Here is a 26,021-nt window from a genome sequence, read left to right on the forward strand (position 1 = left end):
TGTTAGAAATTGTGAGAGTTGAAGTCCAAAACACCTGGACCACCGAGGTTTGCCCATGCCTGATCTTAATTTAAAGAAGGTTTAAAAGATACTGAGGGCTTACACCATCATAAAACTGGAATGGATCACAAAGTCCCCCTTGACATGCAGGAATGCACATCTAAAGAATCCCTCAGAGATTACCATTTAGCCTCCAAAGAAGGATTGCCCATGGCTCTCCAGGGCAGCCTATTCCATTGCTGAAAAACTCTTACTGAAAGTTTAAACAGAATAAATTCTTTTGGTACTGTTAAGTGTAGTTATGTGGTGAAATCGTTAAAAGAAATAGGCAGAGTAGTCTCAATCTCCAATGTCAGCTTCGTGGTCCTAGGAAAGGCACTCCTGCAGCCCCAATTGTTGTTTTCCTCTCTCTGCAATATGGGTGCTAATATTCACCCCTTACAGAGCCTTCCTCACAAGTATATTGCTGCCATAACAAGCAACATTGTGAAAGCACACTACATAAAACTCAGGAGTAATTTTGAGCCACAACAGCAATGCATATCCATATTCCAAAAACATATGTTTTTAGCAGACCCGATAGATGACTGAGCTCAAACACAAAGCCAGAGGTTACTTTGGCTGCAATCTGTGTTCATTCTTATAAAACAGAGACACCAGAAATCCTAGCCTGGCTGGAGGAGGAGTCCTGGCACTCCAGGACTTTGTTCCCAGGGAATCCAGGTCTTAGTTAAATTTTAACACCAAACTATATAATAGCGTGTATTTACTCTTCCATTGGAGGAAGGACTAGCTTAGATGTAATGATAAAACAAAGTTCAGTATTGTGGGAACAGGTCTATCATCTCCAGGCTTGCATACTACTCATCTCAGAAAAAGGAGTTTGGAAATTTTCATCTCTTTTCCTGCAGCGATGGATTCAAACTGAAGGAAAAGAGATTCAATTTGAATATTAAGAAGAACTTCTTGATGGTAAGAGCTTTTCAACGGTGGAATACCCCAGCCTTGGAGTATGGCGGAGTCCCTTCTCTGGAAGTTTTGAAGCAGAGGCTCTATGGCCACATGTTTGGAAGGCTTTTATTGTGTCTTCCTGCACAGCAGAGTTGGACTGGATGGCTCTTGTGATCTCTTCTAACTCTGAATCTATGATTTCTGTTTTGGATTCACTGCTCTTTATCGTATCATCCAGACTTGAACAAACTAGAAAAAATTAACCACAGCTAGTGGAAGCAAGCCACTTTCAAACCATTGTTAATGGAGCTTTGCAGGCTTCACTATACAGTTAAGGTTAACCACAGTTATAGCTTCAAACAACATGGAAGGCTGCTATTAATTTAAAATGGAAATCTCGAAACTCCTACTTGAAGCTGCACCAAAGAAAAGCAAAACAAGCAAGCTAGGGAAGGGCAGTCATAGACCTTCCGGATGATACTGAAGCACAATTTGCATTACATCTGAATTCATCCATGACAAACACACTTCCATGCTCTTAGCAATGATGAAAATTAGACTTGCAAAGAGATGAACGTTTTATATGGATCTGGATAAAACTGCTGAATAAAAGCAGCTTTTCACTCAAGTTACAGATTAAGGTTTGCAACACTGTACCCGTTTACCTTGGAATATGTTCTACTGAATTATATTTGAAGAAGAGACATATAGTATGTCATTGTAAGTATATTTTTCTAAGCCCTTTGTACTCAGCAGTTGTGCTGCAACACCACAATAAGAGAGAAGGAAAACAAAACATATAAGGTATTTTTTTTCTTGCCTCCTCTCCTCTTCGTCTTCAGAGTCTCTGTCAGATTCCTCTTCCTGCTTTGCTTTCTTTTCCTTTTGCTTTGGTGTGGCCTTTTTGCCTCCAAGCGTCATCTCGTTTTCCCTTTTTTCTACATTGTTATTGGACATTTCCTCATCAACATTGTTCTCCTTGTTGCTGTCTTTTAATTTGTCCTGCGTTTTCTCATCTTCACTTTCCTTTTTAGCAATAGCAACATCACGGACAAGTCTTCGGCGCCCCTGTGACAGGAGAGGGGGAAACCAGGCCATTTAAGATGCACTGCTGCCTTCAAGGCAACAGGATTACACAATACAGCACTGCAGCACCAAATTCAAGGCTTTTTCGTGACAAATGCGGTATATCAGAGAATTTTGTGTACGTATACAATAGGCTACTCTATTCTAAAAAGCCAGCAAATCTAAACATGTAAACTATGTTAACATACGAATGAGGTCAGCAGACAATCAGAGAAAAACTGGAAGGAGTAACACTATGGCAGACATAGGCACACTTCGGCTCTCCAGGTGTTTTGGATTTCAATTCCCACAGTTCCTAACAGCCAGCAGACTGTTAGGAATTCTGCGAGTTGAAGTCCAAAACACCTGGAGAACTGAAGTTTGCCCATCCCTGACTTTCTATTCTCAAGCAGCTTGTCAAGACTTGCTGCTTGAATTCTCCTACAGGGAGAGGGGTCATTTCAACAAACCACCTTTAGATTGGAAAAAAACAAGTCAAGAGTTTTCAGTTCACGAATGACGGCTAAGCACACCACTGCACAGAAAAGGGTCTGTAGGTTTGATTAGAGGAGGAGCTAAATGGGGGAAACTAGGTACCATGTGCCAGCCCCTAGCCTTACCCACAGCAAGCCAGACTTCTTTATAGGTCTGGGTTACTGTGAAATGCAAATGTAGCCAGAAAGCTGAGAATAAATGGTTGTTCATTTCCAAAGGACACACAGAGGTATGTTTCTGTAGGCGGGTTTTTTTTTTAAAGCCCTGCTAGGAAAACACTGATTCAAGGTGTTTGGACATGTAAACAAGTCAGTTGCCAGGTAACAAATAGGGCAGGGTTGCCAGGTGAAAATATCTTCTTCAACTTTTAAAGGTGAAGAGACCATATCCTGTTTTTCCAATTGGCAACAATAGACCAAATATACCTGGCAATTCAGGGACAGGCAGATGCTGAATTATCTCTAGACTCAATTTAACTCTCCTCTTCGTCATCAACATAGTATAAATTAAGCTGCAAATTGTAATTGACCAAAAACCTATTTTCAACTACCCAGAAATACATCTGAATTGAATTAGGCAATGGTTTGAACTATAGGTACAAAAACCACAGTGGTAAGCATTTTCTACCATGTAAGAATGAAAAGAAAAATGCTTCCACAATGGTGCCCATTTTGACAGATGTATACACTTTTAAAATCAATAGACAGTTTTCCCCCTTTAGAAATACTATTTTGCAGGAATGTCATGGGAAACCTTGTCAAAGGCTTTACTGAAATTGGGATATGCTATATCCACAACACTCCCTTCATCTACCAAGTGTTTAATTCTCATGTGGCATGTGTTATTTTCAAAAAAATCCCTTTTTGTGAGCATGGCATTCTTTTCTAAGTGCTTACGGATTCTCTGTTTAATGATCAGCTCCAGAATCTCTCCATTCTGGCTGCCTGGATGGAAATTGTTCTAGGGCAGTTGAGAAATAGTCACAAATAATGTATGATTTAAACAAAGATGGCCAAAGCCCATAAAGAGCTCTGGAAAGATGGACCACAAAATAGTGCTCAGTGCAAATGGCCATTCAGTTTCTAAATGGCCATTTTACATTTAAAATTTTATTTCTAAATTGCTTTTTTTAGTGTTGTCAGTGGTTTATACTTTAATTACACTTAATACTGATCCTTGGTATGTTTTTGACTACACTGTAATCTGTGCTTTGTTTTGACTCCTGGTTTTGGAGGGGAAAGTGAGGTAGAAAAGCCTGTTTATAAGAGTAGAAAGATAGAAGGGAAATTGGAAGCCCCAAAATGCATAGCTTGTGTTACAAAAGATAAGAACGATATGAGTATTAGAGGAATTTTTCAAAATGCTTACCCTTGGAGACCTCTGCTCGATGTCTTCTTTTTCACTTTCACCGCTGCCATCATTTTCTTCCACCTCGTTCTGGACTTCCACGGGGGACATTTCTGGCTCTTCTTTTATATTTTCCTCCATTGGTTCTTGTTGCTTCTGTACAACTTGTATTATTTTTGGTTCATTGTGGTGGATGGTTCTAAACTGAATGTTTGCAGATCGGCAGTATTCTTCAAAACCATAAAGATACCTACAAGTATTTGAAAGCATAGTTAAGGACTATGAAAGTATAAAGTGTTCTTTTCATCTTTTTAACAATACAAAGGAAGAATATGCCCTTTTTAACTGCCCTCTCCCGCCACCCCGTTTCAGGTAAGAGTTTGCCCCAAAGTCGAATGTGTGGTTTCATTCTAGCACAAACATCTAAAAAAAAAACCCCAGCTCAATAACAGCACTCCTGCATTCCCTTTCACTCATAAGCAACCTGATTAATTTTGTCCCCTTCCTCTCTTCCTTTCTCTTTCGCTCTCTTTACTTGTTCTCTCCCTCCCTCCTCTCAATCTTTCATATGCCCTGACAAATGTATTACAGCATGGAAGATCATAGCAACTGCTACCGCAACTAATTGTAGCTGTTATTAATTGGTTTCCTATTGCACTCTTAATTGCAATATATCTGATATTTTAAACTGTTGCTAGCCATTGCAACAGCCCATATTTAAGAAGAGAACATTTAACAGTAAATTAATACATATTCAGCAAAAGTGTGACATTAGATTCCCTACTAACTAGTGCTTGGTCCCACTCATCCTTGCACTTCTCCAAATCCTGTTTTTTATGTTCCTTTGTGTCTACATTATTCTGAGCTATCTGAGTGACCACTGCAGAAAGAGAAAAGGTGTATGTTTAAAAAAATCTATGTACTCAGGAAAACTTGTATTTTAGGCAGGACAAATGCTATTTAGATAAGCAAAACTACTTACTTTCTATAAGCTGTTTTTACATTGTAGGAAGCAGCTGAGTTCAAAATAGGAATGCCAAGGTCCATATAAATTTGCTTCCATACAGCTCCACTCTCAATCTTTCGGGTGTGTGGATGGGAGGAAAGAGAGATGTTTTACTTGTTAACTTTTTATTGCATTGCCCCTAACCAAAATTTCAATATAAAATTCATCTAAAACCAAAGGCTATGAATACAGGCTTCAATGAATGTTACACTTACATTGTCACACCCTCCCTGCTGATATACCAGTCTGAAAAGTTTGAAGAGGTTAAGATCCTTATAGCCCAGAACTGGAGGCTTATTGATAGGAGTACCTAATGAGAATTTGAAAGAAAGAAACAAGAACAAATTTTAAAAGGTTTCATATACTAGTTTTGCAGTTTTATCATACAGTGCAGACCTTTAAAGACATAGTTAAAGTTCAATAAACTTCTTGCCTGATACCTGTAGCAGCACAAGGATTACACCTGACACTGAAATGTTATGGAAATATTATTTTTTTAGTCCATAATTAAAAGGTAACTGTGAACTTATGAAAATACTAATGATGAATAAACCTTTTTGTATGGCTGTTACAATTTTACTCCTTCTAATTATTTAAACCCATTTGTTTGCCAGCTTTGTCCCCTGCCCCAAATCAACCTGAAGATATGCAGACTTGCTTGAAGATTCAGACCTGTTAGCTAAATGTTATATAATGGGAATTCCAGTATTTAATCCCTTTTCATAACTGATAAATCCAACAAATGAGGAATAATTACCAGCCAACAGGGTGAATCAGTATGCCCTTCAAGTTAACTTTCAAGTATGTTCATGTTCTTAACAGACATTTCTAAAAACTGATGATTACTGGCAGTTTTAAAAGATTTGTCAAGAAATTCTGAACAGCTCTAGCAACTGGAATTGGTCAGTAGGGATGTATTATAACTAAATCCCTTAATAGTAAAACAATATGATCCAAGATGTAAGTGTGTTGTTGCTGTTATGAGCCTTTGAGTCATTTCTGACTTATGATGACCCTAAGGCAGGCATGGGCAAATTTTGGCCCTCTGGGTGTTTTAGACTTCAACTTCCAGAATTCCTAACAGCAGGAAGGGTTTTCTTGGCAGAATTCGTTGCGGGTTGTCCTTGCCTTTGCCCAAGGCTGAGAGAGAGTAATTTGTCCAAGATCTATGGCTGAATGGGGATCCGAACCCTGGTCTCCAAATGTCTTTGCCCAACACTCAAACCCCTATACACCGAGCCTCAAAATAACTAAGTACTTCACTTATTCTTTACCTCTTACTAAATGTTTTAGGTGCTTAGCATTCATGGTGCCCTATTCTGCATGTATGTTTTCAGAACTAAACATCACTGAGTTTAATGTCAGGAATATGGCCTTATAGAACAAAGCACTCCACATCCAAAGACCAAACCTAACTGTGGTTAAACACAGTTCCACGCTAGCTAAAAAGTGCCTATTTCAGTCCAAGTGAAGCATTGTTACCTCTGTCTTCCATAAACTTGTAAAGCTGTTGGAGGAAATTGTCCCTCTCTTCAGGATCAAGCTCTTCCTCAGCCTGTCAAAATACAAAAAAATGAAGATATTCAAATATTTTTTAAAAAATAAACATTTGATTTAATGGCACCATCACAAGCATCTGCACTGGGATAGCTGACTTCAGCTAATTTCAGTCCTATAAAAAACATTAAGACGTACAAATGGAAATTATATGAAACTCAAAGCAATTTGGTAGAAAGCATGCTAATTTCTAAAGAGAACTTACAAGATCTGGAGACACTCTTCCTCTTCTAGGGATAGTCCTTAGCCCTAAGAAATCACTGACTGCCCTTTATCGGGTTAAGAGCAGCTGTACATTAGAATTACTGGCCCTTGGTTCAGTTTTCTACTTGGAAAGATTTTGAACTATAAAAAAAAAATTTCTGAGTTCTCACTAAGCAAATGGGACTTGCCACCTCCTAGAAACTGTTTAAGGATCTAGCCAGCCATGGCCTTCTACAGTGTCCTGTAAGCCAGGCTTTCCATATACAGAAGCTAATATTTCACCACTATCAAACACAAATTGATCACTTAAAATTTTTCTGTAGATTCAATTTCGGATAACAGCCTGTACTGAAAATCATTGCAGAAACATTTTCGGGTTTCTCATTCCTATGCATTTTTCTGTGCACTTTTGCCAAGGAGTCCATAATGCAGCATGTCTTCTTGCCAGCACACCTGATCCTCGTAACCATTTTGTGAAGAAAGACTAAACTAAGGAGGGCATGAGTCTAGGACTATCTGCATAAATGGCTCTTTCTAACAAGGTACATGTCCGGGGGGGGGGGGGGGGGGAAGAGTCTGAGAACCTCACTTTGCATCAAAAGTGGTGAAAATATTTCTAGTAAATCATTCCTGGAGGCTTTGATTTCCCCCTCTAGATATCCTACAAACTGTGATAAGCAAACCACCATTTCTGTTGACAAAATTTCCTTACTGAAGTATCTCTAAAAATTCTTACTCTTGACATTAGCGTCAATCTGTTCATGTTTTTCACTGATTCTGGAAAGTAAATGGAAGTCTTTATTTCACTGACTTGCAGAATTTAGTAGACATCAGTGGTAACATACGAATGAATTCCTTCAACCTTGTGATTTCTTGTTTGCTCATAAATGCATAACACTGTTACAATTTTTGACAGAATAATAGTAAAATAATTCAACATTTGATGGGTTTTATTTAAGTTTGCAAGATGTAGCTGAGCAGACTTTGAAGAAACAAAGCAATCCCATGAGAGGCTAAAACCAATGTTAGCTTTCTGTTTGCTTCCATTAAAATTAGTGTGTAAAGTTCCAAATACGTGCTCTTTTGGCAGTTTTAATTTCACAGGGGAAGAATGGATGCAGTTTTTGACAACACAGTCTTCACAAATATAGGAAACAAGACTCAGTGTCTCCAAAGAGCATTGGGAACACACCTCACTCAGTTTTAAGACTATTCGTTTTTAAATGTCACAGATAGAAGCATTTTATTTATAGCGAACCCTCAATATCTGATGGGGTTTGGTTCCAAGATTCCCAAAATCCATGGATGTTCAAGTCTTGTTATATACAAAAGTGTAGTAAAATGGCATTTCTTATCTAAAATGGCAAAATCAAGATTTGCTTTTTGGCATTTTTTTCCTGAGCGTTTTTGAGCTGCAGATGGTTGAAGCAGTAGATGCAGAACCCATGGTTATGGAAAGCTGGCTATACTTGCATAGTTCTGCAGACAGTTAAAAAAAGACAAGACATCAAAATATCTAACACATGACAGCACTTTTTTTAAAAGAGACACTTAAAATCCAAATTCATGGCATAAGTGAAAGTAAACAACATAAGACCAATGACAGGTTTTAGGATCACAGAACTTTAAAAGCTTGGAAAGCTATTGAAGAAGATGCCATGCTGGGCAAAGCATGCCATAACTGGAGTGGCATCTGAGCAGGCATTCTTCCCAGGAGCCACCGGTCTCACTTTCTTCAATTGTCAGAAGCACTCAGAGAGGGATCCTATGAAGAAAACCTTAAGGTTTGGACATATATCAAGGAAGTTGATGTATATCCCCCTCTTCAAAGATGCACACTTAGATTGTCTACTGTTCAAAATCCTGTTTTAAAAAATGAAGGAATTGTTCCCCTTCAAAATCCCACTAGTTATTTTTTAAAAAACGATATTACTGTTTGATAAATGTATATGGTGCAATAATGAAATACAATTGTCATTTGCCTTGAGGTTATTCAAACACAGCAGGCTTTGCTGTCAGCATAAAATGAAATATTTAAAGCACTATCTGAATTCATATATAAAACCCACCTCACCTAACAAAGGAACTTGTGGACCTGCACAGTTACTTTTTTCACTGCTTTTTCATGGTGACAAAAGCACATTCTGCAAGTGATATGGGGTTGCTTTGCTGTCACAAAGGCGAAAAGAAGCCTTTGTTCAGACCAGGGAGTACTTCTGATACACGTCTCTCCCTCACATACACGTACACAGACACACACGGGACATCCACTGAAATCACAACCAAATTCTAAGGTTACAGAACAGCATTAAGCACCAGCATTGATTTTTTGTTTCTGCTTTTAACAAAAGCTTTAAAATAATTAGAAAATCTAATAGTTTGTTGGTTTTCAGAAGGCTAAATGTTCAATGTACGTACTATCATCTCCCTTCCCCCAAATCTTATTTATAGACCCAAAGGAAGAACAAACAAACACGCACGGACCATTTATGCAAAACACTCAGAGCAGCAGCTGAAGTCACCATGCTGTGTAAGCATCAATACGTTAGAACATGCTGGAAAAAGTTGGAATACTGGTTTTGCATTCTAAATCAGCCAAAAAGGTCACCAAATGGTATCTTTGTTATGGCATTAACTTGGGTCAACAGGCTAGAAAATTATTAGAAAGCCAAAGAGTTAAACTGCAGGAGGAATAAAGGCTCACCAAAAATGTGCAGAGACATCTTCCAACAAGGACACAGCAGTCAAGGGGATACTGGCATTATGCTGCAGCAGGTACAGATGTTCTCAGTCGAACAGGAACATCTCATATAGCTTTTATTTTTAAGGGTTTTCAAAGCATGCAATCCTGGCACACTTTTTAACCCACATCTTTGCACCAATGTCTGTATGTGGTTTTAGGTAACAATTTGGACTCTCAAGGACATTTAGGTGAGAACAAAGATTGAAAAAACAGTATTAAATGCTACCAATCATACAATTTTGGTCCTAAGACAGTAACTTCTGGTTTCATTGCAATCCCCATTTTAACCTTTTGTGTTGGCATGATAGTGAATGTCACCCTGATATTAACATCTGTCTTTGACTGGGAAAGATTTCAAATAAGCCTTCTTTTTTTCAGTAATAAGGTAATAAACCCAAAGCAGGCTGGAAAAGGGAATGATGATTTTCGGTTCCTCTGAATAGAAGCTTCTTGAATCTTCTTAACTCCCTGAAGACTGGAATACATAGGCCCATTCTCAATCAATCAGAGATACTAGGAAGAAAGGTGTCTGCTGCTATTTTAGACTTATTTCAAGGAGAGTGATTCCTATTTGGGCAAATCCTAATTCCATTCCCAAACTGCTGGAAAATGGAAGAAGGATAAATTTGAGTGAAGAGGAGGAACAATAATTAGATTGTATTCCAAAACTCATAAAACATGAAGACACTTGAAATTCTAGCTCCAAACATGACACATTAAAGAGCAAGATTAATTAATTCAGGACACCAGCAAAAGAATGATGTTTTCTGTATAACATGATCTTGATCTACTTCTGCGCATGGTAGCAACAGAAGTCAGCTTTGGCTTCCTGAAAGCACTGTTTTTGCAAGTCACCTCACAGGAAAGACATGATACTAATTTTGCTACAGGTGCCCTGAAAGCAGTTTTTGTATAAGCAAAGTCTTGGGTCAGGATCCAACTGATAAACCATTCAGTGTTCCATAAGAAAGCTGAAATAAATCAGATCAGGTTCGTATACAACACATCTGTCAAACACATATTTATATGGAAAGGGGATCTTAATATGTAGAAAACTGACTGAGCTTTAATGAGTGAGTCCAGGGTTCAAATTGCTATACAGGTGTATTGAGCAGTTCTTATGAAGATGGAAAACCAACCCACCAAAAGCAAATATTGCTGCTGCATAAGCTCCATAGATTTTCAAGAGATGCCTTGGAGCTCTGCTGGAGTTAAAGTGAAGCAGAGATTAGTGGATTGGGCCCCATGTGTCATTTCTCAAGGAGATGCACATCCAGGAACTGCAATAAAGATATCCTAATAGCAAGTCGCAGCATAAGGGCAAGCTTATAAAATCATACATCTTCTGATTAGAAAATAATTCCACCCTATTTTTAAAAAAATACATAATGCAAAAAGGTGTTCCATTTTACAAAAAAAGCCAAAAGAAGTCAATCTATCAGTTCACTCAGGAACATAGACAGTTTTTGAACCAGAAGAGCAAAAAAGAAGCTGAATATTCTCTTTAGACAAAACACAAGGGGAAAGGGAAGAACAGGAAGCTTTGCTGCCCCATCTTTAAGAATTCAAAATAATTTTGCTTAATAATTTGTCATGGCCATTTTCTGCTGACAGCATAAAACGCAAGTGTCCATGTTCCTTTGCCTTCATTCATCTTCCGATCTCCTTTTTCACTAGCATAAGCTCTACTAACAATAGGATTCTGCAGATGTTTCTCTTTCTAGCACCCTTTACATTCCCATCTTTATCAACAGTTTATCACATTCCAAACTAAGACTGGAAGGAAAAAAAAGATCCCCAGGAATGCTTTTTTCTTCTCAAAAAAGCCCCAGAGATCGCCCCCCTCCCTCCTCTTTTGTTTGAAAGATAGAAGAAGCTCTCTCTGGAGCAAAGCGATCAGCTGTAAGGAAGGAAAGGCGGAATTATTACCCAGAGCCCAAACAGACAATCCTCTGCATCCACACTTACCTGCAACCAGGGGACACTGACCAAAGCTAAGACACAAAGCCCCTTGCGCTCTGCAACAGTTCACACCCTGCAAATGTGGCCTATTCAGCACCGTGTGTAACAACATGAGGGAGGGAAGGAGGGAGGGAGGGAAAGGAGGAGAAAGAGGAGGAGGAGAAGGAGGAGCGGAAGGAGAGATTCCACATTCCACAAACGATCAAGGAAGAGAGCTCACACTTTGCTTAGGCATTAGGCACAGGGTTTGCATGGAAAGAAGTGACTCCATTTTGTTAAAAAATATAAGCCTGTCTTTAAAAAAAGGAATAAATTGGTTAAATGGATCTTTGCTGTGGTCTGGGGAAAAGACACAGGAATGTATCCAATTTAAATCTCGCCCTTTCAAAAAAAAACTTCATAACTACATTGGTTAAAAAAAGAGATATTAATATTAATAATATACTGTATTCCATCGACTCTAAGACGCCATTGATTGTACGCACACAAATTTCAGAACCATACACAGAAAAAAGCTATATAAATATTGGGTTTGTTGGGTGGTTGGGAGGAGACAAGAAACAATCAGGGCCAGCTAACACCTCCCAACAAAGGATTCTCTGAGGCAAGAAGCAGCCAAGCTTTGGATCTGCAAGGCTATTAAATGCTAATCAAGCTGGCCAATTTCAACATTCACACTCGCCTCAAAAAGACAAGAGTTCTTTCTCCCACCCTGGACATTCCATAAATATATAAACCCCACTTGCCTAGTTTCCAACACCTCACAACCTCTGAAGATCCCTGCCATAGGCATGGGCGAAATGTTAGGAGAGAATGCTTCTGGAACATGGCCATACAGCCCATAAAACTCACAGCAACCCAGCGATTCCAGCCATGAAAGCCTTCGGCAACACATATATAAAAGGTAAAGGTTTCCTCCTTGACATTAAGTCTAGTTGAGTCCGATTCTGGAGGTTGGTGCTTATCTCCATTTCTAAACCGAAGAGTCTGCGTTGTCATGTGGCTGGCATGACTGCATGGAGTGCCGTTACCTTACTGCATGTTTTCAAATTGCTAGGTTGTCATAAGCTGGGGCTAACAATGAGAGCTCACCCCATCCTGTGGATTCGAACTGCTGACCTTCTGGCCAGCAAGTTCAGCAGCTTAGCGGTTTAACCCGCTGTGCTACATACACACACACACATATATAGCACCCATGATTCAAAGATGCACTGCATTTAGATGTGTTTATATGAGGGAATATTGCATCTTAGAATAATAATAATAATAATAATAATAATAATAATAATTATTATTATTAATAAAATTGACAAAATTACGATCTGTCAACTGCAAAAGGCCACCTTACTGGCATCTGTGTGCATCATCCAAAAATACACCACACAGTCCTAAACGCCACAGTCCTAAATTCAACTTGTGATTTTGTGATGCGAAATCCAGCATATATATCTCATTTGCTGTGTTATACTGTGTTTTTGTGTCAATAACAATAATAATAATAATAATAATAATAATAATAATAATAATAATAATAATAATGTAATTTTTATTTCTTACCCACCTCTCCTCGAGCCGGGACGCAACACAAAAACACATTATAAACTAAGACTCAAGGAGATACAGTACTATCTGTGCATTTAATTATGGTGTATGGTTTGAAGCATGGTACAACATAGTTAAAACACACAGAGATACAACACAATACCATTAAAATACACTGAAGAAGATTAAAAATGCTTTAGATGGAAGGCACCAGGAATCCTTACCTAGGTGCTGCATTTCCTCTTAAGTGAAAGGGAGAGGGAGGTTGATTGTGTTTGCTTTTCTACCTAACCTGCTCCCCAAACGTCAATGCAACTTCATCCTAACTTGCCCAGTATCTGGTCTCTTCTCGGGCTGCGAGCAAGAAGCCAGCCCATCTTACATTCATGTCCAAGTTTTTTAAAAATGTAAAGAAATCATCATCAGGCCTGAGATGAAAGGGAAAGCCAGAGACAGAGACAGCCCATTTTCAAAGCATCTGGTAAGCCTCCCCGGGCAGCCTGCCAAGCGCCTCTGCTAAATCTTGCCCCTTTCCAGAAGCGCATGCGCATCCCAAACCAACAGTGCGTCGCCATGGCAACCCTACAGGCAGCCCCTAAGCATGAACAGACAGACATTCTTGTTTTCGGCCCTTTTGCAAGAAGGCCGCAGACGGCAAGGGGGAAGCGAAAGGGAAACGGCAGTGGCGCCTGTCCTTTAACCCTTCCAAAGTCGCCCTTCATGGGTCTCTAGCTGCCACTGACTCACAATCCGACTCATAAAGCGTGCACACCTCGACTGGGTTGTGCTGTCTTACAGAATCTTTGAACTCTGCTCTTCTGGAAGCAGAGACGCAATGGGTTTTTTTAATTTAAGCTATGTCCCCCCCCTTATATTCAGTTTTCTTTTAAATCTCAGGATTTGCATTTGACAGCACTCCTGACAAGGGGAAATATTTACCCTGAAAACAGGATTAGATCCATAAAATTGGAAGCATAAGGAAGGGTTCTTTGACTGCACCACGCAAGTCTCTCTCCTCCTACGCTGACTGAGCTGCAAATAAGGGAAAGAATGCGCTGATGTCTACCTGCCATGTGCTGCGAAGACGATGTGCAGAAATATATACCACAAAAAACCACGGGGACTCCATTGAGAGTCATCAAAATTCTTCCTAGGAATGGAGATGGCTAAAGCATGAGCTTTTCCCTATGAAAGCATATAATGGGAAGGAACCCAAGAACCATCCAATTTAACTCCATTTTGCCACACACAATCCAAGCACTCATGACAGATGGCCATCCCAGTCTGTTTAAAAACCTTCAGAAAAGGAGATTCTACCACTATCCATTCCAACTTGAACGTTTCCATATTGAAAGTTCACAGAATTACAGAATCGTCAAGGTGGAAGAACTCTCAAAGGCTATCCAGTCCATCCCCATTCTGTCAGGCAGAAATAATAATAATAATAATAATAATAATAATAATAATAATAATAACAACAACAACAACTTTATTTTTATACCCCGCCCCATCTCCCCGAATGGACTCGGGGTGGATTACATGGGGCCTAGCCCGATAAAACAATCAATATCAGTAACACGACTATAAAACAATTATACCAGTAAAACATCAATAGCAATAAAACAATTGTTAAAATCATACAATATTAAAACAGGAGACTAATTCATAAAATCCAGAACAGAATGTGCCGGTAGAAATGGACAATAAAGTGCAAAATAGCATTGGCAACATCTCAAAATGGGGGCTATTATAAAATGGGCAGATGGATCAGTCCAACATCAAATTAGGTATCAAAGGCCTTTTGAAAGAGTCAGGTTTTTAAGCTCCTACGGAAGGAGAGGAGGGTAGGGGCCTGCCTGATCTCTCTAGGAAGAGAGTTCCAAAGCCGGGGGGCCACGACGGAGAAGGCCCTCTCTCTCGTCCCCACCAACCGCGACTGCGAGGGTGGTGGGAGCGAGAGAAGGGCCTCCCCCGACGAGCGGAGAGAACGTGCGGGTTCCTAGGGGGAGATGCGGTCTCTAAGGGCTTTGTAGGTGATAACCTGCACCTTGAATTGGGCCCGGAAAGTAAACGGCAGCCAGTGGAGCTCCTTAAACAGAGGCGTTGAACGCGCCCTGTAATTCGCTCCAGTTAGAAGCCTGGCTGCCGATCGCTGTACTAGTTGTAATTTCCGGGCCGTCTTCAAAGGCAGCCCCATGTAGAGAACATTGCAATAGTCCAGTCTAGAGGTAACTAAGGCATGGACCACCATGGTCAGATCAGACTTCTCGAGGTATGGTCGCAGCTGGCGCACAAGTTTTAATTGTGCAAAGGCCCTCCCGGTCACGGCCGACACCTGAGCCTCAAGCGTCAGCCCTGAATCCAGGAGGACCCCCAAGCTGCGGACCTGCGCCTTCAGGGGGAGTGTGACCCCGTCAAGCACAGGTTGCCACCCAATACCCCGATCAGACATACGACTGACCTGGAGGACCTCTGTCTTGTCAGGATTAAGTTATTCACCCTCATCCAGGCCAAAACAGTGGCCAGGCACTGGTCCAGAATCCGAGGGGTTTCCTTGGATTTAGGTGGAAAAGAGTAGTAGAGTTGGGTGTCATCCGCGTAGAGATGGCACCGTACTCCAAAACTCTGGATGACCTCTCCCAGTGGTTTCATGTAGATGTTAAAAAGCATGGGGGACAAAATAGAACCTCACCCCACAGGTCAATGGCCAGGGGTCCGAGCAGGTTTCCCCAGTTTCACCAACTGGGAACGACCCTCCAGAAAGGACTGGAGCCACTGCAGTGCAGTATCCCCAAGGCCCATCCCAGAGAGCCGCCTCAGAAGGATACCATGGTCGATGGTATCAAAAGCCGCTGAGATGTCCAAGAGAACCAGCAGGGTCACACTCCCCCTGTCCAACTCCCTGCGGAAAGACACAATCCAAGCATTTCTGACAGATGGCCATCCAGCCTCTATTAAAAACCTCCAAAGAAGGAGGCGGCATATTCCACTGCCAAACAGCCTCTACCATCAATCTTCCTAATGCTTAGGTCAGTGGTTCCCAACCTTTGGGCCTCCAGGTGTTTTGGACTTCAATTCCCAGAACTCCCAGCCAGTTTACCAGCTGTTAGGAACTGTGGGAGCTGAAGTCCAAAACACCCGGAGGCACAAAGGTTGGGAACCACTGGTTTAGGTGGAATCTCGTTTCCTGAAATCTGAATCCATTGATCTGGGTCCTAGAGTCTTTATAGCAGCAGAAAATAAGCTTGCCTCCTTCTCAATGTGGCAAATTTTCATTTTGGAATCTGATCCTGTCCTCAGGCATTTTAGCTTTCCTTCCCAATTTAATGTTACCTGCAAATTTGATAAATATGCCCTCTCTTCCATCAGTCCAAGTCATTGATAAAGATATTGAATAACCCTGGGCCGAAGACAGAGCACTCTTTTTGTTACCTCACTAGTCACTTATTTCCAGTATGAAGAGGAGAAGCCATTAGGAAGCACTCTTTCGGTATGGCTGGTTAACCAATCCCCAATCCACCGGACAGTAGCACTGTCCAGCCCACATTTTGTTAGCATCTTTATGAGAATGTCATGGGGTACCTTCTCAAAAGCCTTACTGAAATTGAGATACGCAGCATCCATAGCACTCCCTTCATCTACCAAGTTTGTAACTCATTTTTGTGGGCCTACTTTAGCATCAGATGCACACCTCTTTAGCGGGTGATGCTTTTCACTTGGGTTCCCAGAATTAAAACTGTAGATAACTCCTCCACCTTTATAATGTACTAGCTGTGCCCGGCCACGCTTTGCTGTGGCTTATGGGAATGCTTTGTTGGCCAGGGAGAATAGCAGTGAATAGCCTTGTAGCCTCAAAAGCCTGAACCCTGGCTGTACCCTGGCACCATTGTGGCTGAAGGGGTTGCTAGGAGACTAAGTGGGTGGGGCCTAAAGGGGTCAGGGCCTACCCTTCTGACTAGCAACCAGGGTTGAAAATGGCTCTTCCTCGTTCTCTAATTTGGACTTTATTTTCCAGGTTTTTTTGTTTGAAAGACATAGATTGGATGACTACGTCTTTTGCGGCCAAATTTGGTGTGATTTGGTTCAGTGGTTTTGTTGTTTACTCAGTCCTACAAACATTCATTACATTTTTATATATATAGATAGACGTGTAGTGCTGATGTCACAGACCACATCACACTCTCTCAGCCTCAAAGGAAGGCAAAGACAACCCTCAACAAGTTCTGCCAAGAAAATCCTGTGATAAATTTACCTAAAATGTTATGTGCGTATATGAAGCATGATGCCTTTTAAAAAAGCTTTAGCATTCTATTAACACTGGCTGAATGTGTCTTCTCATCTATCAACTTTTTTATTTTCACATCCATATCAACACATCATTAGATTACTAATAACGCCCAGTATATTTATAATATATGGCAGGTTATAGCACCCATACTATGTGCCTTGTTGCAACAGCTCCACTGGCTGACTGTTTCTCGACACAATTCAAAGTACTGGTCATGACCTGTGAAGTCCTATATGGCTATGATCAAGGCTATTAGGCAGACTTTATCTCCCTGTATGAGCCAGCCTGGACTCCAAGATTATCAGGAAAGACCCTTGTCTTAATCCCTCCATCATCGCCTTCTCGGTGGCTGCCCCTCAATTCTGGAACTCCCTTTGGAAGGCAAGAATGTCCTTACCTCAGCAAACTAATTTTTTTCTTCAAGGCAGACTTTTCAGAACAGCAATACAGGATACAAGTAAATATAAACAGCAGCAGCAACAACATACGATTATTCAAATATCCTCTTTATTCTACCAGTCAACTTCTTGCCTTGGCATTTCTCACAAAAATTAAAACAGTAAAAATATTCCAGTATAAACTATTTTTCCCTGAATCACTTTGTAACAGCTTACAGGTTATAAATGGGGGCTCTGTACAGAGAGAGAACCACTCTCATGTTATGACAGCTCCACTGGCTGTCGGTCTGCTTCCAGGCTAAATACAAAGTGCTGCTCGTTACCTATAAAGCCCTAAACAGTTCAGGTCCAGGCTATCTGTCTGATCACATCTCCCAATATAGACAATCTCACGCACTGCAGTCAACGGAGGAGACCCTGCTCTCAGTTCCACCTTCGTCACAAGCACGGTTGGTATGAATGAGAGAGGAGGACTTCTCCGTAATTGCTAATTCCCAAAGAAGTAAAAATGGCCCCTAACCGTATCTCCTTCAGGAAACTCCCGAAAACACATTTATGCACCTTAGCATATGGAGAGGAGGAGGGAGTTCAAGAGCCCACACAGAAAGAGCAATGCATGTTCTAAGATAAGATATGAGGCATGTGCACATGTGTGTATGGATTAAGAGCAACATCTGCTGGATGAAGGAATCCAAGAATTTTTATTTTTAAAGGAAGTTTCCAGTCCTCATGGTGCAGATTGAAAGATGTGGTTTAGAAGAACTTAGTATAACCTGAAGCTCAATTCTTTGACTTCAATAGAGGGCATCTTGCATGGTTGCCCTTCTATGGCACTTACAATATGCAATTATGTAAACATAAGCCACTTAAAAGGGGAAACTGATATAGATCCCATTCAACCTTCAAAGTAGAGCAAAGGAGACATGATGCCAATAAAAGGAAATAGCCACATGAAATTTAAATATCAGATAAACAAACTTAGGAACGCCCCCCTTCATCTTGAAGCCTTAACTTTTACATTAGCTCAAAGGTTTTATCAGTCTCTCTCTCCTCCCCTCAAGAACAAGTGTTCTGTGGTTTAGTTTGAAAAAGAGCGTTCCTAGTAGCACATTACAACATTGCTGAAAGCAAGATACAAATTAAACTCACACTAATACAACACATTTACACAGATCATGAAAATGTAATCTTGCAAAAAAAGCTAAAGGTAGATTTTTTTTTGTTCTTAGGTATTCAGAAGTTAGGGTGGCAGAAAGTTATGGAGAAACTTCTGAGAAATAAACATCATGATCACATAAGGTAACAAGATAAGTAAAAAGAAACCATTCATGTGAACAGCCGTGCAAATGTAAAGGTACTATTAGCAATACACACTATAAAGATACACAAGAGTATAAAACAGCAATGAGGCCCACCATCTGTTCTTAAGACTCTGAGTTATCTATTACCATTGGGCTACGAAGGCTATGACTGATGGCTGTTGGAGTACAACATCTGGAGTTCCAGATGTCTCTCCTCACCCACTATAAACCATGCTTCACATATGCTCACTCACATTTATCATTTATTTGTTGAAAAGAGTCTTAACTAAAACATTAACTATACTTATTTTAAAAACTTAAGACTAGCGTACAGTATATTACAATGCCCCCTAATCTGAATGATGGAGTTTTCTCTGCCACAAGTACATATTGGAGATTTTTAAAGTATCTGTTAATCCATTCCTCCAGTTTCCAGAATGATGGTTTTCAAGAATACATACATTACTTACCATTTTCTGCAAAAATCAACCATTCATAAGTTTTGAGTTTCACATACATCTTTTTATATTAAGAGTCCTAAACCCAGTTATTTAGCAACAACATGCCTAAAATGTTATCTTTCAGAGATTTCTTTCCACATAATCATTAGGCCTAGCCATAATGGTCAATGGTCAGAGATGATGGAGGCTTATAGTTTTTAAGTATGGATTTTGTCAGAAGGCTTATTTATATGATCAGATTAAGTAGATTTTCAAGCCAGGCATTCAAGGTGCACTGTCATACCTGGGGCATATTACATTACGTATTTCTGCAAAGCCAATAAATATACTCACTGGTACTTCCTCCTCCTTTTGTTCTTTCTTTTCTTCTTCTTCCTCTTCACTTCCAGCATTACCTCCATCTTCTTCATCACTGCTGGAGGATTCCAAAATTTCACGCATATCCATCTTCCAATTAATAGGTATAACTTTCAGGCTATAGAAGCAGCTTGCCTCTTGTACCCCTTTGGAGGAAAACATTCCATGATTACTCTCTCAAGGACTAACTATCAAAACGACATTATTACCAATTAGCACTAGCTCCACTTCTTTGCTCAGCCATTTTAAAACTTCTTGTTCAGGTCACAAAATTTAGTGCTAGTTTGCCAAGCAAGAACAAAAAAATTCTGATTTTTAAAAACAACAAGTCTAAGTGACTAAATGACAACAAAGGTATTTACAAATTCATTTTCTAACAGACTAATCTGAATATATGAATACTATCTCCCTTCTCAGATTTATACATAGTGTAGAATTCCCAGTCTGATTTGAAATGTTACACTTTATATGTGTTCATAATTGTTGATGGCTTTCTCTATCTTGCTGCCTTGCGTACATCTTGTAATGAAGACAGTATTCAGAATGCCATGATCTTGACATATGTAAACACTCATGGTCCAAATACATGCAACATTTCACCCATCTTGGAGTCATTGCTTTAGTAGCCTGGAAACCTAAAGGTCTTAGATGAAATGATATAGATTATGTTTCTTTCAATATAAACCTTTATCCTCCTGACATCCAATAGCGCCACTTGCAATGCCCTTGAATGGAACTTTGTCTATGGGACTAGCTGGATTGTTGATACTAATATTCTTAGTATCCTGTCCAGATCCATTAGATCTCTTTTTTCACTTTTCTCTACTTCTTTGTTTTCTTCTTTCTGACCCAAAATGAGTTATTGTTCATGTACTTTAAGAACTGCTTTAAAAAAAAAAATTACTAGAAAAACTTAAAACTGTAAACACTGTAATGTCAATACGAGGTTGTGTTTTGCCTTTTCCCTTCATCTAGCTTTCAGCAAAATTTTGCCTGAACAGTGAAACAACTGAACTCCCTTAGGCTCTCAAAAACTCTCTCAATGGAATTACGGTAGTATTTTGGTGAAAACTCTGGTGAATATGCCAGGCTGAAAGACAGAGTTCTGAATTCTGTTCCACCAACATAAATACTTTCATCAGAAAAAAATCCCAAAACAAACACCGCCCCCCCCCAAAAAAAATCAAAATCAAAAATAAACAACAACCTAACTGGGTTTCATCATAGCAGAATTCCAACTGGATGGTCTGCTATGAAGGTCTTCCTCCAAGGACAAACTCAGAATGGGCAACTTGGAAGTCCCTGAACAGATTCAGAAGTGGAGTTGGCAGCTCAAAAGACAACCTGGCAAAATGGCACTACCTAGAAGAACCCTCCACCTGGTATGATTGTGGAGCAGAACAAACAACTCAGCATCTGCATGCTTGCCCACCATGCCCTGCCTCATGCATAGAGGAAGAACTATTTAAAGCTATAGACAATGTTGTCCATTTTTCATCTAAAATTATTTAGCTGCTTGTGCTCCCTTTATTTTATCAGTTTTATACTTATTTATGAAATGCTTTTGGCACGAAATAAAATAAATAATAGCAGAACATCGTTCCAGATAATGTGACCAACTTACTTATGAAGACAACTTAAACGAAGTTAAAGAAACTGCAACATTCTGATTAGGGTTCTTTTCACCAAGACTGTTGTGCTTTTCAATGTTCGAGGATGCCATGTCAGTAAATCTCAGCATACCAAGATGACAAAGAGATATGTTCCAATCTCATAAACATCTATATTGTAAGATGAACTCATGCTTGCATCATATTTGTTATAGATCCCTTTCAAATAAACAAAACTTTCTGACAATGAGCCTACTCTAAGTATGACTGTGGATCCAGCTCACCGTAATGTTTCATTAAAGGCAAAACACATGTTTTTTGCTTTCCAAATGTGAAATCTATACTGCCAGTGTATTCTCACGGTCTGTTAATTGTTACCAATATATCTGCTGGCAACACAAGCAAAATAGCCTGAATACATTCCCAATGGTGCAATATCATGCTGTCATCATCCTATCTTAAGATTCCTTCTCCTAAATTATAATAACTAATAACATTTACCTTTTCTAGACGATAACTCAGGTTTTGCAATGTTTTTGATGTCCAGTTCCTCAATGTCCTTTCTTGCTACTGAGTAACTGCAAGATAATTGTTTAATTCTATTACACATAAAAATTAATAATCTGGCTGCGTTTTTAATCTATGTGTTTTCATTACAAGGTGCTTTCTTTCGCATGCTGAGAATGACAAAATTTTCACTTTTTGTTGTTGGTAAACAACTGGACAGATTATTTCAATGTTTACAATATAGTAACTTAATCTAGCATTCTTGTATTTAACATGCTAAATTGACAGCATAAATAATTATTTCAGCATTATTTTAAGTCACTAAATGTAACAGAGAAGTCACCACAACAAATAAAACACTTTTTAAAAATCTCTTTATTTTTCACTAGTTTCAGTTGTTTTAGCCATATAAAAATATGAACATTAGCAGTTGACCACAGATCATTGGACTTGGATATAGGTTCAAATGCCTGTTTCATCATAGATTTACTGGCTGAATTTAGCCAAATTACTACTTCCCAGTCTAAAGGAAGCAATAAGGCAATTTACAAAGTGTCCTTAGTTAGCAGGATACTGAAAAAGGCCTGTAAAGCAGTTTGGCTGCAAACAAGCAGCTATGAGAAAGCAGCACCCCATTTACCTAACTGTCATCATCATCATCATATTTATATCCTACCTTTGTTCCTCAAGTCTGAAATTCTATTACAAATATTAACATAAGCAGCTAAAAAGTGCACAATGCAAGCATTAAGATATAATTAATAAAATTAAAAATAGCTACATGAACAAATGCAAAACTGTTCAGTACTTCTGTTGCATTAGTCTCACCCACATCCCACAATCCTGCAACGTCTACACATGTATCAGGATGGTAAGCTTACTAAAGGTAGTCACAGCCAACCTTACAAAGACTACAGTCCTTAAGTCCTGGCCAATCTGGCCACTAGTCAGGCATGCTGGGACCAATTATTCCACATAACTGGGGGACATCAAGTTGGAAAGGCTGGCAAAACTAGAAATATATTTGAGCAGATAGTGGAACTGCAGATGAAGGATATTTGCAATTTGAAGCCTAGCCTTTAATATAGAAAGTAATGCAAAATATAGATGACCTTTCCTTCTAACAGATAATAGCTTTTGTTTACTGGAGTGTAACATATCTCGCAATATGCTCCGAAAAGGCAAATATATTGAAGTTCTGGTAATATGCATTACAAAAAAATCAATCAAATAGTTAAAAAGCCATGTATGCAATGAAGAGGAAATTCTTTAATCAGCTAACAGCTTTTCTACATGTTTCTCTGAAAACTGAAGAAATATAGTCCCTCTTTACTTCTTGTTCAGTTCATAACATTCAGACATAGACTTCAGGTACTCTGTCTGATATATTTTGCAACTGAGAGTTTAAATCATAAATATTTGCTTTAAAAGGCTATGCACATGAATAAATATGCCTCAGATAGTTTTATGATAGGAAACAAGAAATAAAAACTCAGGTTTTTTGGCATATACATTTTGAATATGTTTCAACCATAATTGTTCAAATTTAATGGTTTACCAAAAAAAGCATTTGGGACAAAACTTTCCCATATAATAATCGATGTTTCTCATAGTTCACTAATCTATAAATTGCTGACCTATTTATAACTAAATCTAACAAATATTTATATGTTGCTTTACTTGTGCTACATGATCAGTAAGTCTGGAGGTTTATGCAGGAAAAATTCTACATCTGGGAGCATTTTTAAAGTTATGTTTGAATTTTGATTTTAATTGATCAGTTGTTTCTGTGCTGAATTTTGCAACATCCGAAGTCTTAGAGAAGCACAGAAAAATCATTTAAAACACTACTCACAATTTGGAATCTGCAAATGATCGAACTAAACACTGGTCCTTTTTCACTGAGATATCATCACTGCAACTGGGAGATACAACCTGAAATTTTAAGAGGCACATGAGAATATTACATTTAGGATTTTCAATTTTTTATCTAAAAGAAAAGAAGGTTCATAAATTTTCACATCCATTACGTTAGCTTCCAGTAGTCAATTAATATTCTCCTTCCTTTAACAGAACATCACCCAATAATATATTTACAACCAAGAAAAAGCAGTTCACACCATGAATAACTCACCTTGGCTTTAGGAAGTATCTTTTCTCCCAGCTTTGTTCCACAACAACCACTAATCTGAATGTGTCATGATACCCACACATTTTGCATTTCTATTGCTATTCACACACAGAACTGGCTCATTCATGGGTATAAATGTTTGTCTATAGGCATTTCACTCTGTGCATCTGATGAAGTAAACCTACAAAGGAATACACTGCCATCTTCTTTTTCTGTTAGTTTCAAAGGTGTTATATCATCTCTTTTCATACACAGACTGCCATACATTAGAAGGATTAAAAAGACATGTATGTGAGGTTCGCCAACTGCAAAATGCAGGTGTGGGATTTGATTAAATAATGGATAAAACGGAGCTGGGTCTGAGCCAGTAAGACAACAGTTCATTTTGTCAGAGCTGGGTGGGTGTGGCACATAGTATGGTCATCGATCATCTATAATTATAGCAAATTTTGTGTAAAACTGGAATCCCATCTGTATTATCTTTTCCCATAACAAGCAAAAAAGAAAGAAATAAAGACTTCAAAACTTGCTCAGGTGTACAGTTAAAAGAAGTGATCCTGATCAGCTTCTCAACTGTCCAGCCAAACATCTTGGACACAGGCCATCTGTAACAGTAAGCCCAAGTTTGAGAAAGAGTTAACCTTATCAAACAGCAGTTAGCATGTCGCAAGCTTAAATCTAAGGCTGGAACTCAGACCTGAGTATGTTTTAGTGAGAGTTTTTGCCAAAAAATTGACATGCTCCAAAAGAGAAATGGGCTGTCCAGCCCCACAGTTCTGAGATGCTGATAGCTATACAGAGAAGTCTGAAGTCTCAGGATGCATTTCATGTGGCATAGGGACATATAGCTGGCAGTTACTATGCAAGTTTGTCTCCTGTAGCAACTTCATAGAAATGTGCTGCTTTTGCAAACTTCCTCTGACTTGTAACAATATGCAGTGTTTTGTATGTCTCTTCTGATCACACAAAAGGCTCTTCGCCTTTCCACAGGTGCCTATATGTTTATTAACAGGGAAAATATCCCTGGCATCAATGCAGAACTTTCCAGAGGCTGTCAATTGAGCTTCTTGCCCTTCATACTTTTTGGAGTAACAATAGAAATATGAAAGTTTTGCCTTTACCTTTTACCTCGGGGATCAGCCCAGTAAGTACTAGTCCTTACTTCTGGTAAACTCAATGCACTTTAATATTCAAATAGAGCATTGCATTTGGTATCCTCTCCAATGTAAGAAAAGAGAACTGAAGACACAATCATCCTTCTAAGCAGATATCAATTAAGGTAAAAGAAATGTGACATCAGAAGTTCTGGGAGATGCTTCTTTATTGTGAAGTCTAGCTGAAAATCAGTATGCTTCACCTGTTGTGACAACTTATTGTATGTGTTCTTGTTCGAGTGAAATACAAAACAATAAAATCTCGGGCAGTCTTCAATCAACCTTATGCTAAAAAAACTACAATGTATGCAGCTTTGGTCAAATCTAATTTTAAAAGTAAACAGCACTTCATGTAAATAGTCCTCAAGCACCACTAGAGAAAGAGAAACTGTTATTGGGGCACAATTGATGTTTTCCCGCTCTAAAGTTCAGTACCTAATGAAGCCTCTTCACTTCTCTCCAGAATCTGGGGACAGAGAGATTTTCAGATTGGTTCAGTAGAGGATTTCCCCTGGTGAGTGTATTTGTGGAACTCCGCATGCAAAATTTAATAAGTACTCAGAAGCATATTTAAGGCAATTAGCCAAATGAGAAAAAGAAAAAAGAGTCAAGAACTTGTATCATGATCTCAGGGTTAATATACGCACAGATCAAGTTCCACAAAACACATTATTTACATGCACTTAGCAGATTTTGGATTACATTCCATAAAGTGGGGCTAACAGAACCTGCCTTTGTGTTAAAAAGAACGGGCAACAGTTCATTTTGCACATCTTTAGTAAAGCATTCCACTGAAGACTCAATAAGAAGGAGTTGCCAGAACACTTAATATTTTATGTTTTCCAAAGAACATTGAAACAGCACATCTTTAAAGGAGGCTTTGAGCCATCTTCATTGAATGACAGTTCATACCCAAATCGAATTCTGCTCTGATCGGAATCG

The 26,021-nt window shown here is 39.1% G+C and overlaps 1 protein-coding gene across 1 annotated transcript in view; it reads right to left on the minus strand.

Annotated features, from left to right (window-relative positions):
• The window catches only part of arid4a (AT-rich interaction domain 4A), a 64,246-nt gene that overhangs the window by 17,053 nt on the left and 21,172 nt on the right, over positions 1-26,021 (minus strand). The window contains exons 9-16 of the mRNA XM_008120286.3: positions 23,650-23,729; positions 21,789-21,865; positions 19,654-19,823; positions 6,347-6,419; positions 5,080-5,174; positions 4,841-4,938; positions 3,880-4,108; positions 1,772-2,019 (exon numbers count right to left, since the gene is read on the minus strand). Coding sequence (XP_008118493.2) covers positions 1,772-2,019; positions 3,880-4,108; positions 4,841-4,938; positions 5,080-5,174; positions 6,347-6,419; positions 19,654-19,823; positions 21,789-21,865; positions 23,650-23,729 — 1,070 coding nt within the window. The remainder of the gene's footprint in view (positions 1-1,771; positions 2,020-3,879; positions 4,109-4,840; positions 4,939-5,079; positions 5,175-6,346; positions 6,420-19,653; positions 19,824-21,788; positions 21,866-23,649; positions 23,730-26,021) is intronic.

Source organism: Anolis carolinensis, chromosome 1 (genome assembly GCF_035594765.1).
Source record: "Anolis carolinensis isolate JA03-04 chromosome 1, rAnoCar3.1.pri, whole genome shotgun sequence".
NCBI lineage: Eukaryota > Metazoa > Chordata > Lepidosauria > Squamata > Dactyloidae > Anolis > Anolis carolinensis.